General features: G+C 46.9%; 1 protein-coding gene across 2 annotated transcripts in view; it reads left to right on the forward strand.

Moving 5' to 3' along the window:
- The window catches only part of nek11 (NIMA-related kinase 11), a 362,483-nt gene that overhangs the window by 155,563 nt on the left and 193,459 nt on the right, over positions 1 to 13,461 (forward strand). For both annotated transcript variants that reach the window (XM_085989285.1, XM_085989286.1), the window contains exons 7-9: positions 1,981 to 2,130; positions 2,233 to 2,311; positions 5,363 to 5,448. In XM_085989285.1, coding sequence (XP_085845411.1) covers positions 1,981 to 2,130; positions 2,233 to 2,311; positions 5,363 to 5,448 — 315 coding nt within the window. The remainder of the gene's footprint in view (positions 1 to 1,980; positions 2,131 to 2,232; positions 2,312 to 5,362; positions 5,449 to 13,461) is intronic.

Genomic DNA, 13,461 nt, shown 5'->3' on the forward strand with positions numbered 1-13,461 from the left:
AGAACAACATTACTCTATTATGGTTTCTTAATACAATCGTGCTTGTGCTGCCAGTAATGCGGTCTCAAGGATTGAAACCATTTGTTTGCCCTGGGTCCCTTGAGCTCAGTTAACTCTGAGAACACAGGGGTCATGACTACTATTGGTTCTGTTGCTTGAGATCATGGCACTGAAATTTTAATGAGGGAGCAGTGGCAATCTATCCAGAGGCAAAGCAGACAAATGTAATAACATAAGAACATAAGAATTAGGAGCAGGAGTCGGCCATTCAGCTCCTCGAGCCTGCTCCGCCATTCAATAAGATCATGGCTGATCATCGACCTCAATTCCACTTTCCTGCCCTATCTCCATATCCCTCGATTCCCCGAGAGTCCAAAAATCTATTGATCTCAGCCTTGAATATACTCAATGACTCAGCCTCCACAGCCCTCTGGGGCAGAGAATTCCAAAGATTCACCACCCTCTGAGTGAAGAAATTCCTCCTCATCTCAGTCCTACATGGCCGACCCCTTATCCTGAGACTATGCCGCCTAGTTCTAGACTCTCCAGCCAGGGGAAACAGCCTCTCAGCATCTACTCTGTCAAGCCCTCTCGGAAGGTTGTGGGTTCAAGTCCCACTCCAGAGACTTGAGCACAAAAATCTAAGTTGACACTCCCAGTGCAGTACTGAGGGAGTGCTGCACTGTTGGAGGTGCCATCTTTCGGATGAGACATTAAACCGAGGCCCCGTGTGCTCTCTCTGGTGGACGTAAAAGATCCCATGGCACTATTTTGAAGAAGAGCTGGGGAGTTCTCCCCGGTGTCCTGGGCCCAATATTTATCCCTCAATCAACATCACTAAAACAGATTATCTGGTCATTATCACATTGCTGTTTGTGGGAGCTTGCTGTGTGCAAATTGGCTGCTGTGTTTCCTACATTACAACAGTGACTACACTTCAAAGAGAAGTACTTCATTGGCTGTAAAGTGCCTTGGAACATCCTGAGGTCAGGAAAGGCGCTATAGAAATGCAAGTCTTTCTTTCTTTCAAATAGTAAGGGCTCCATTTTCCAAGCCCCGAGGAGGCGGGTTTGGAGGCGGGAGTGGTGGGAAAATTACAGAATCGGTGGGACAGGAACCCATCCCGCCCCCAACCCGCCTCCATGCCCGTTTCCCAGGAGGCGGGTACCCGACCTGTGCTGGGAGCCGCCTCCCCGAGGCTGTAAGGGGATTAGTGGCAATTAACTGCCTGTTAACAGGTAGTTAACAGGCAGTTTTTTTGCCTAATCCCTATTTTTAGCCCTGAAGTGTGGGCTTCCCGACGGCTCCGAACCACGCCAAGTTAGTGAGGCGGACCGTCGGTCTGAAGGGGTTGGAGGGGTCGAGATGTCCGTTGTGCAGGTGGGTGATGGGTGCATGTGTGCAGAGGTAAGTGTGTGAGGTAAGTGTAAAGTGTTTTATTAAGTTTTACTTACCTTTACTTTCTCCTGCAGGCTTCCTCCCTTCAGTTCTCGGGAGTCCCTCATCTCACCGGCACAGAAAGCAGAATGGCTGCTGAAATGTCAAAAGCTGCAGCCTCTGCTTTCTGGTCTGGAGAGATCTCTAACTGAGTCTAAGTAGAAGGACTCAAGTTAGAAGACAGATTGTCAGTGTTTGACAGCTTCACAGAGCTGGCAAACGCTGATTCTTCATCTGTCAAAAGCTCTTGACAGATGAAATGTCAATCACTGACGTCACCAGTAATCAGGTGTCCCTTAATTGGCCTGCTGAGCCCGCTGGGTGGGCTTAACAAGGTCAATCAAAGGAAAATAGCGTGGGTTGGCCGCAAGTCGATGGAGGCGGGACTACAAACCAAAAAGTGGGAGTCCCGCCTCCATCACATCCCCATTGACAAAATCCACCCCTAAAAGTTCATTCAATATTTTAATTTTGAACTTTAGCTACTCTCTTCTGGTGTATACTTACGCTGTAGGACATCTTTCTTCTCCCCAAAACCTCTAGGTCTCTGGCATGCATTTTGTATGAAACGTGCTGCTTGGATCATGCGTTCACTGGCCATAACTTCATGTCCGTCATCCTGAAAATCGTGGACGGTGACACTCCGTCACTGCCAGACAGGTGCTCCGACAAGCTCAATGCAATCATGGCAAGGTAAGCGTGCCTTCAGCTGAAAGTAATATCCTGTAGGCTTGTCTGCACCACTGCATTCTTCCACAATCCCCCCACCAATACGTTGTGCTTTCTTTTTCACAGCATGCTGCAGAAGGATCCTGCACGCCGCCCAGCAGCTGCAGAAATTCTCAAAATTCCATACATTGACCAGCAGCTCCAGGTATATTTGTAAACTCTCACTGAGTTCTTGGCCTTACATAATGCTTATCTTCTCAGTCTTCAATCAATCGCTACCACAGGGAGTGGTTGAAGCGAATGGTATGGATGCATTTAAGGGGAGGCTGGACAAACATATGAGGGAGAAGGGAAGAGAGGGTTACGCTGATAGATTTAGATGAGGAAAGACGGGAGGAGGCTCGAGTGGAGCATAAACACCGGCATGGACTGGTTGGGCCGAATGGCCTGTTTCTGTTCCGTATATTCTATGTAATCCTTTATTTTCACATTATGGCATCCAAAATGATGCACCATTGCAATGTTAAATTGTAATATAGAAAGAAAGACTTGCATTTATATAGCGCCTTTCACATTACAACAGTGACTACACTCCAAAAGTATTTCATTGGCTGTAAAGCGCTTTGAGACGTCCGGTGGTCGTTGACGTAAGAAAACTACTAGGCACTTGGTCTAAGCGTTAAACAAAGCTTTAATCAACTGTTTTACAACATGGAGGTCTAGTTGTGCCCTTCACTAGTTCCTGTTAAGAATGTCCTGCGCAAGCTGGGCCCGTGCCCGAGTATTTATACTCTCCCTGGACAGCGCCACCCGCAGGCCGCTCCGTTGATTCATGCCAGTCATGATAGGCGCTATATAAACGCAAGTCTTTCTTTCATTTATTTAGTGCCTCAGCCATGCTGGCATACAATCTGTCTAATCAGGTTGAGTAAATACTTTTTTGCACAGTATTTATTCTCTTTTGCCTTCCTGAATGCGGAACAAAGAAACAGCTCTTGGCAGTTCAGCAGCCCTCTTGCTCATTATACAGAGCGCGGTACTTAACAGCCACAGAAGTAAGTGATGAAACAACTTTGGACTATTTTATATCGAGACAGCATCTAGGTTGGAGAGTGTTACAAGAGACTCTTTGATTTACTGACAGATAAAGGGGTTTATAAGTCACAAGGATAAACCCTGAGTGGTTTCATCAATGCCATCAAACCAACCTTTGAAAAGCATTGAGTTTCAGCTGTTTTTCCTTTACTGACGGGAGATGCCACGTCAGACAGTGAGAGAAGGGTAATGGGAACTTGGGATTTACTGAAGGGAGCTGCCATCGCAGACAGTGATTGATGGGCATTTGTAACTTGTGATTTGAATTGACTATTCCAACGCACTCCTGGCTGGCCTCCCACGTTTTACCCTCTGTAAACTTGAGGTCATCCAAAACTCTGCTGCCCGTGTCCTAACTCACACCAAGTCCCGTTCACCCATCGCCTCTGCACTCGCTGACTTACATTGGCTCCCGGTTAAGCAACGCCTCGATTTTAAAATTCTCATCCTTGTGTTCAAATCCCTCCATGGCCTCCTCACCCCTCAATATATATTAATGATCTAGACGAGGGAACTAGATGTAATATCTCCAAGTTTGCAGATGACACAAAGCTGGGTGGGAGTGTGTGCTGTGAGGAGGATGCCAAGAAACTCCAGGATGATTTGGACAGGTTGGGTGATTGGGCAGAAACATGGCAGATGCAATATAACATGGATAAATGCGAGGTTATCCACTTTGGTGTCAAAAACAGGAAGGCAGATTATTATCTAAATGGCAATAGATTGGGAGAAGGGGAAGTACAATGAGACCTGGGTGTCCTTGTGCACCAGTCGCTGAAGGTAAGCATGCAGGTGCTTCAGGCGGTTAAGAAGGCAAATGGTATGTTGGCCTTTGTAGCGAGAGGGTTCGAGTACAGGAACAAGGGTGTCTTGCTGCAGTTGTACAGGGCCTTGGTGAGACCACATCTTGAGTATTGTGTGCAGTTTTGGTCGCCTTATCTGAGGAAGGATGTTCTTGCCATGGAGGGAGTTCAGCGAAGATTCACCAGGCTGATACCTGGGATGGCAGGAATGACGTATGAGGAGAGATTGGGTCGATTGGGCTTATACTCGCTGGAGTTTAGAAGAATGAGAGGGGATCTCATTGAAACTTATAAAATACTAACAGGACTAGATAGACTGGATGCAGGAAGGATGTTCCCGATGGCCGGGGAGTCCAGAACCAGGGGTCACAGTCTAATGATAAGGGATAAGCCATTTAGGACAGAGATGAGGAGGAATTTCTTCACCCAGAGAGTGGTGAACCTGTGGAATTCTCTACCACAGAAGGCAGTAGAGGCCAATTCATTAAATATATTCAAGAAGGAGTTAGATATATTTCTTAAGGCTAAAGGGATCAAGGGATATGGGGAGAAGGCAGGGACAGGGTACTGAATTTGGATGATCAGCCATGATCGCATTGAATGGCGGAGCAGGCTCGAGGGGCCGAATGGCCTACTCCTGCTCCTATCTTCTATGTTTCTCCCTATCTCTGTAATCTCCTTCAGCCCCACAACCCCCAGAGATATCTGCGCTCCTCTAATTCTGGCCCTCTTGAGCATCCCTGATTTTAATCGCTTCACCATTGGCGGCCGTGCCTTCAGCTGCCTGGGCCCTAAGCTCTGGAATTCCCTCCCTAAACCTCTCCGCCTCTCTCTTCTCCTTTAAGACGCTCCTTAAAACCGACCTCTTTGACCAAGCTTTTGGTCACCTGCCCTAATTTCGCCTTGTGTGGCTCAGTGTCAAATTTTGTTTAATAACGCTCCTATGATGTGCCTTGGGACGTCTCACTACGTTAAAGGCGCTCTATAAATACAAGTTGTTGTTGAATTGAAGTGATACTGGGCGTCCTTGCATTGTCGATGAGAATAGTATACTTGGTGTATATTGTAAGTGAATACCCACTGTTACAGGATAGATGCATTATACATAATTTTCCAGTAAAGAACAGTAGCTTTCACCTTGGAGATTTTATTGCTCGAATGACTGCTTTGCACGATCCATCTGGAACAACTGCTTTTGTTTATGTGCACGAAGATGTTTGTAGCTGTATTTTCTAATGTTCTTTCTTCGCTGTTCTTTAGATTTCAGGTACATGTTCCCTGGCATTTTGTGAACATGCAAAGCACCTACGGTGGCACCTTTTAATCACTGTGTGTTTTTCTTCCAATGCAAATTACAGAATATCAAATGCAAGTTTTCAAACATTACCCTGAAAGACAAGACAACAACGTCCCAAAAAGAAGCTCTTCAAATCAGGAATGCATTGTAAGTAAGACTTATTCATTGAAACATATAAGATTCTGAGAGGGCTTGACAGGTTTTGGGTCTCTATACCTAAGGAAGGATATATTTGCCTTGGAGGTGGTGCATTAAAGGTTCACTCGATTGATCCCTGGGATGAGAGGGCTGTCCTATGAGGAGAGATTGAGTAGATTGGGCCGAGACTCTCTGGAGTTTAGAAGAATGAGAGGTGATCTCATTGAAACATATAAGATTCTGAGGGGGATTGACAGGGTCGATGCTGAGAGGTTGTTTCCCCTGGCTGGAGAGTCTAGAACTAGGGGTCACAGTCTCAGGATAAGGGGTCGGCCATTTAAGACTGAGATGAGGAGGAATTTCTTCACTCGAAGGGTTGTGAATCTTTGGAATTCTCTACCCCAGAGGGCTGTGGATGCTCAGTCGTTGAGTATATTCAAGGCTGAGATCGATAGATTTTTGGACTCTAGGGGAATCGAGGGATATGGAGATCGGGCGGGAAAGTGGAGTTGAGGTCGAAGATCAGCCATGATCTTATTGAATGGCGGAGCAGGCTCGAGGGGCCGTGTGGCGACTCCTGCTCCTAATTCTGATGTTCATATGTAGACCTCAAGGCTAGTCTTGATTAGGGGAATAATTGCTCTGATTCTGGGCTATACACCTGAAGGGTCAAGAACCTGTATTTTCAGATACTGACTGACTCGCTGCACATTTCCGGCATTTCGTTTTTCCTGTTTTTATTTCAGCCTTTAAATGTTGGGTCTGCCTTTCCTGTAGGCTGCTTGTGATATAAGTCACCTTTGCTTTGAGGTGAAATCCATCTTAGAATGAAGAATTGGCAACACCAGATTTCTCCCTAAATTCACGTTCTCGGGAATTGTACGTTTCCAAGCTGTGCATTCCCTGATTTCGTTCGTGGATCAGTAATTGCAGCAACACCAAAATAAACAATGATCCCGTTTTTCATTAAAAGGCTGCTTCTGTAAAACTGTTGCAAGAGTGACATTTTATGAGTGTCACAAGGATCGTTCCTGGACGTCCAGTATCGGGCATGCCTGGGGTCTACCTGTTCCAGCACAAGGATCATTCCGTGACTATTCCAACGCACTCCTGGCCGGCCTCCCACGTTCCACCCTCTGCAAACTTGAAGTCATCCAAAACTGCTGCCCGTGTCCTAACTCGCACCAAGTCCCGTTCACCCATCACCCCCTGTGCTCGCTGACCTACATTGGCTCCCGGTTAATCAACGTCTCGTTTTTAAAACTCTCATCCTTGTTTTCAAATCACGCCATGGCCTCGCCCCTTCCCTATCTCTGTAATTTCCTCCAGCCCTACAACCCTCCGTGATCTCTGCACTCCTCTAATTCTGCCCTCTTGAGCATCCCTGGTTATAATCGCTCCACCATTGGTGGCCGTGCCTTCAGCTGCCTGGGCCCTAAGCTCTGGAATTCCCTCCCTAAACCTCTCCCCCTCTCCGCCTCTCTTTCCTCCTTTAAGATGCTCCTTAAAACCGACCTCTTTAACCAAGCTTTTGGTCACCTGCCCTAATTTCTCCTTATGTGGCTCAGTGTCAAATTTTGTTTGAGAACGCTCCTGTGAAGCACCTTTGGATGTTTTACTACATTAAAGGCGCTATATAAATACAAGTTGTTGTTTTTGTTGTTGTGGCCCAATTCTGGTTGTGCTGCAGGCCTCCCCAAACTAGTGCAAGGATCGTTCCCTGTGCCAAGTTCACACTGCCAGGGCTAGCGCTATCCAATTTCACCCCCACGGTATTTTTAAAACTTTGATAGATTAAAAAAAATCTCAATATATTTAAGCTTTGCAGCAGTCCCTGTCCCTGGACAGGAAGGTATGAGCGATTGCTTTGACATATGTTAGGGTGAAGCCTGTAAATAATCAAAAGAAAAACAAAATTGACCCCTCATGCGTCATGCAGAGGCAGTATCGGTGAAAGTGGGAATGCAGGATCAGAGCAGGAATCCACAATTAGCGCTTTCAATGAGCTGATGTGAATTACTCAGTTGTCTGATCAGCCGCCACTGGGAGTCGTGCTGACAGCTCCTGTTTCAGAGTGGGACTCGACTGTTAGGAGCAAGCATGCATTCGAATCAGGCGATTAGGATTTCCTGGGCTCCTGGAAGTTGCCTCGTTAATCAATTCGGCGAGGCTGAAATTTCGAGTGGTGTTGGAGTTGAGACCAGCTGCTTATCTGCCACTTGGACAGCGATGCTCAATTAAAAAAAAATAGTTCATGCACCCCCTCCAATACCTTTTTAATTATAATATTTGTGGAGCTTTTTTTAAAAAAAATTCATTATCTTCATCTTACTCTTTTACCAATGAACAAGTCAAGAGGTTTTCTGTGGCTAGAAATTCGGAGGATTTTTTTTTAAATCCTGGATTCCGAAACTTTTTTTTGTGTATCACTAAAAAAATTTTCATTGTTTTGTGATATAGCTTTTGAGGTGTGTCAGTCGTGGCTCAGTGGGCCGCACCCGCGCCTCTGAGTCAGGCGGTTGTGGGTTCAGGTCTCACTCCAGAGACTTGAGCACAAAAATCCGGGCTGACACTCCCAGCGCGGTACTGAGGGAGTGCCGCACTGTCGGAGGTGCCGTCTTTCAGCTGAGACATTAAACCAATGCCCCGTCTGCTCTCTTGGGTGGACGTAAAAGATCCCACAGCACTTTTTCGAAGAAGAGCAGGGGAGTTATTTCCGGTGTCCTGGGGCCAATATTTATCCGTCAATCAACGTCACTGAAAAACAGATTATCTGGTCATTATCACATTGCTGTTTGTGGGAGCTTGCTGTGTGCAAATTGTTGTCGCGTTTCCTACATTACAACAGTGATTATACTTCACAAAGTACTTCATTGGCTGTAAAGCGCGTTGGGACGTCCTGAGGTCGCTATATAAATGCAAGTCTTTCTTTCTGCCCTATTTTTCATCCGATTAGGCTTGTACGGTACGCTGACAGTAGGGGTCAGTGTGGTGTAATGTTCACAGAACTGTATTGAAACAAGTGAAGCTGACGAACCAGTAATCATGTGTTCTACTGCATGCGAACACATGCAAAATAAAGTTGGACGAGCGTATCGCTCAAAAGACTAGAGAACAAAACAACTGCTTGTCGAGCACAAAGTACTTTTGTGAAACACCTGATTACTTGCTGTACTCTTTCGAATCAAAACTGATTGATAGCTCAAGTGGCACTGTCTGATATCGCGCAAAATAACATTTGTTTGCCTACAATACATTCATTGCACTTCAGAGCAGTTTGTCGTGTGAATTGCTTTGAGGCAGCTACAGAAAGAGGCAGACGGAGAGACAGGTACAGAAACAGATACTCCGAGAAAGAGAAGGAAAATATTACAAAAACTGCAGAGTGTGTGTGCGTGTGTGTGTGTCTGTTTCTGTGTGTGTCTGTTTCTGTGTGTGTCTGTTTCTGTGTGTGTCTGTCTCTGTGTGCGTCTGTCTCTGTGTGTGTGTGTCTGTCTGTGTGTGTGTCTGTGTCTCTGTGTGTCTGTCTGCCTGTGTGTCTGTCAGTGTGTCTGTATTACTCTGTGTATGTGTCTTTGTGTCTGTCTTTGTGTCTGTCTTTGTGCCTGTCTGTGTGTGTGTGTCTGTTTGTGTGTGTGTGTGTGTGTGTGTGTGTGTGTGTGTCTGTCTGTCTGTCTGTGTGTCTTATGACTGTGTATGTGTCTGTGTGTCTGACTTTGTGTCTGTCTTTGTGTTTGTGTGTGTGTGTGTGTGTGTGTGTGTGTGTCTGTCTGTCTGTCTGTCTGTGTGTGTGTGTCTGTGTGAGAGAAAGGAAACATGTAGGAGAGAAACTATTACAGATGCTGCAGAAACATCTGGAGAACAGACACTCAGGTTAGGAATCATAGAACTTTACGGCACAGAAGAGTAAGAAAATATTGCAGAAACTGTAGAAAGAAGAGAAAGAGGAGGGGAGGGAAAATATTAAAAACCCACAGATTGAATACAGAAATCAGAGAAAGTATTGCAAGACCAGGAGGAGGAAAATATATAATTCCTTTGATGGTATTTGATTGGAACAATCTTAGATAAAATTGGATTGCACGAAACTGCATATCATTTATGTCATATGTTCCAATTTGATAAATTGATATTTTTTGTATTGCTTTTAGACTCAGTTTAATGATTATAGGGCTAGAAATATCTAAAAAATATCTGTGAATGCTAATCTCAGTATTGCCGCAGTCTGGGGAATGGAGAGACACAAATGATATTGAGGAGGAGTGAGCGAGACCTTCCTGGAGGAGGGCAGTGAGGAGACATCGCCCTTGGATGATCTCTTTGGGAGGACAGAGGGAGAGGAAGAAATGGCCCCTATTTAGGTGGTTGGATAAGGAAAGAGGGGTTAGATCTCGTGGAGAAAAAAGAGAAACCGGGGAGTGGAAGGGAGGGGAGATCATCTTATTGATGGATAGGAAGAGAGAGACTGTTCAAATGGGAGATTAGGGGGGAGAGGCCCTATTGTGTGATCAGTGTTGTAACTGTACTGGAACAGCTTGGCTAGAGGCGCGGCTAGTTCTGGAGCACAAGTCTTCAGCACAATAGCCGGGATGTTGTCAGGGCCCATAGCCTTTGCTGTAGCCAGTGCGCTCCCCCGTTTCTTGATATCACGTGGAGTGTAATCGAATTGGCTGAAGACTGGCTTCTGTGATGGTGGGGACCTCAGTAGGCCGATATGGATCATCCACTCGGCACTTCTGGCTGAAAATGCTTCAGCCTTGTCTTTTGCACTCACGTGCTGGGCTCCACCATCATTGAGGATAGGGACATTCATGGAGCCTCCTCCTCCCGTTAGTTGTTTAATGGTCCACCACCATTCATGGCTGGATGTGGCAGGACTGCAGAGCTTTGACCTGATCCATTGATTGTGGGATCGCTTAGCCCTGTCTATAGCATGCTGCTTCCGCTTTTTAGCATGCATGTAGTCCTGTGTTGCAGCTTCCCCAGGTTGGCACCTCATTTTTAGGTACGCCTGGTGCTGGTCCTGCCATGCTCTTCTACACTCCTTATTGAACCAGGGTTGGTCCCCTGGCTTGATGGTAATGGTAGAGTGAGGGATATGCCGGGCCATGAGGTTACAGATTGTGGTGGAATACAATTCTACTGATGGCCCACAGTGCCTCATGGATGCCCAGTTTTGAGCTGCTAGATCTGTTCTGAATCTATCCCATTTAGCACGGTGGTAGTGCCACACAACACGATGAAGGATGTCCTCAGTGTGAAGACAGGACTTCATCTTCACAATGACAGTGTGGTGGTCACTGCTACCAATACTGTCATGGACAGATAGATTGGTGAGGATGAGGTTTTTCCCTCATGTTGGTTCTCTCACCACCTGTCGCAGGCCCAGACTGGCAGTTATGCCCTACAGGACTCGGCCAGCTTGGTCAGTAGTGGTGCTACCCAGCCACTCTTGGTGATGGACATTGAAGTCCCCCACCCAGAGTACATTCAGTGCCCTTGCTACTCTCAGTGCTTCTTCCAAGTGGTGTTTAACATGGAGGAGCACTGATTCATCAGCTGAGGGAGGGCGGTAGGTGGGAATCAGCAGGAGATTTCCTTGCCCATGCTTGACCTGAAGCCATGAAACTTCATGGGGTCCGGAGTCAATGTTGAGAACTCCCACAGCCACTCCTTCCCGACTGTATATCACTGTGCCGCCACCCCTGGTGGGACAGGACATACCCAGGGATGGTGATGGAGGAGTTTGGGACATTGGCTGAAAGGTATGATTCTGTGAGTATGACGATGTCAGGCTGTTGCTTGACTAGTCTGTGGGACAGCGCTCCCAATTTTGGCACAAGTCCCCAGATGTTGGTGAGGAGGGCTTTGCAGGGTTGACTGGGCTGGGTGTGCCGTTGCCGTGTCCGTAGCCGGTGCCGAGGTCGATGCCGGGTGGTCCGTCCGGTTTTATTCTTATTATTGTGTTTCGTAGCGGTTTGTTACAACTGAGTGGCTTGCTGGGCCATTTCAGAGGGCAGTTAAGAGTCAACCACATTGCTGTGGGTCTGGAGTCACATATAGGCCAGACCAGATAAAGACGGTAGATTTCCTTCCCTAAAGGGCATTACGAAACCAGATGGGTTTTTACGACAATCCGATAGTCCGATAGTTTTATGGTTGCAATTACTGATACTAGCTTTTTATTCCAGATTTATTTAATTAACTGAATTTAAATTCCGCAGCTGCCAGTGGTGAGGTTTGACCTCACGTCACTGGATCATTAGTACAGCCTCATGAATTACTAGCCCAGTGACATTACCACTATGCTACCGTTCCCTATAATCTATCCGATTATGTGGAAAGCTGCCCAGGTATGTCCTATTCACAAAAAGCAGGACAAATCCAATCCGGCCAATTACCGCCCCATCAGTCTACACTCAAATCATCAGCAAAGTGATGGAAGATGTCATCGACAGTGCTATCAAGCGGCACTGACTCACCAATAACCTGCTCACTGATGCTCAGTCTGGGTTCCGCCAAGTCCACTCTGCTCCCAACCTCATTACAGCCTTGGTCCAAACATGGACAAAGGAGCTGAATTCCAGAGGTGAGGTGAGAGTGACTGCCCTTGACATCAAGGCAGCATTTGACCGAGTGTGGCATCAAGGAGCCTTAGTAAAACTGAAGTGAATGGGAATTGGCGGGGGGAGAAACTCTCCACTGGCTGGAGTCATACAAAGGAAGATGGTTGTGGTGGTTGAAGATCAATCATCACAGCCCCAGGACATCGCTGCAGGAGTTCCTCAGGGCAGTGTCCTAGGCCCAACCATCTTCAACTGTTTCATCAATGACCTTCCCTCCAACATATAGTCAGAAATGGGGATGTTCGCTGATGACTGCACAGTGTTCAGTGCCATTCACAACTCCTCAGATAATGAAGCAGTCCATGCCCGCATGCAACAAGACCTGGACGACGTTCAGGCTTGGGCTGATAAATGGCAGGTAACATTCGTGCCACACAAGTGCCAGGCAATGACTATCTCCAACAAGCAAGAGTCTAACCACCTCCCCATGACATTCAACGGTATTACCATTGCCGAATCCCCCACCATCAACATCTTGGGGGTCACCATTGACCAGAAACTTAACTAGACCAGCCACATAAATACTGTGGCAACAAGAGCAGGTCAGAGGCTGGGTATTTTGTGGCGTGTGTCTCACCTCCTGACTCCCCAAAGCCTTTCCACCATCTACAAAGCACAAGTAAGGAGTGTGATGGAATACTCTCCACTTGCCTGGATGAGTGCAGCTCCAACAACACTCAAGAAGCTCGACACCATCCAGGACAAAGCAGCCCGCTTCATTGGCACCCCAGTCACCACCTTAAACATTCACTCCCTCCACCACCGGCGTACCGTGGCTGCAGTGTGTACCATCTACAAGATGCACTGCAGCAACTCGCCAAGGCTTCTTCGGCAGCACCTCCCAAACCCGCAACCTCTTCCACCTAGAAAGACAAGGGCAGCAGGCGCATGGGAACACCACCACCTCCAAGTTCCCCTCCAAGTTCCACACCATCCTGACTTAGAAGTATATCACCGATCCTTCATCGTTGCTGGGTCAAAATCCTGGAACTCGTTCCCTAACAGCACTGTGGGAGCATCTTCACCACATGGACAGTTAGGGATGGGCAATAAATGCTGGCCTTGCCAGCGATGCCTACATCCCACAAACGAATAAAAAAAAAAGAGCAGAGGAGAAAGGAGAGATACCGTGTTGGGTGGGGGGGGCGGGGGGTGCAGGCATCTGTGTCTCTGGGAGTGCAATGGACAATAGGTAATGTCCATTGAGAAAGAAAGACTTGCATTTCTATAGCATCTTTCAGGACCACCGGACGTCCCAAAGCACTTTACAGCCAAGGAAGTACTTTTTTTGAAGTGTAGTCACTGTTGTAATGTAGGAAACGCGGCAGCCAATTTGCGCACAGAAAGCTCCCACCAACAGCAATATGATAATGACCAGATAAACTGATTTAGTGAT

This window comes from Somniosus microcephalus, chromosome 5 (genome assembly GCF_052327205.1).
Source record: "Somniosus microcephalus isolate GS21.2 chromosome 5, FLI_Smic_1.0, whole genome shotgun sequence".
Classification (NCBI taxonomy): Eukaryota; Metazoa; Chordata; class Chondrichthyes; order Squaliformes; family Somniosidae; genus Somniosus; species Somniosus microcephalus.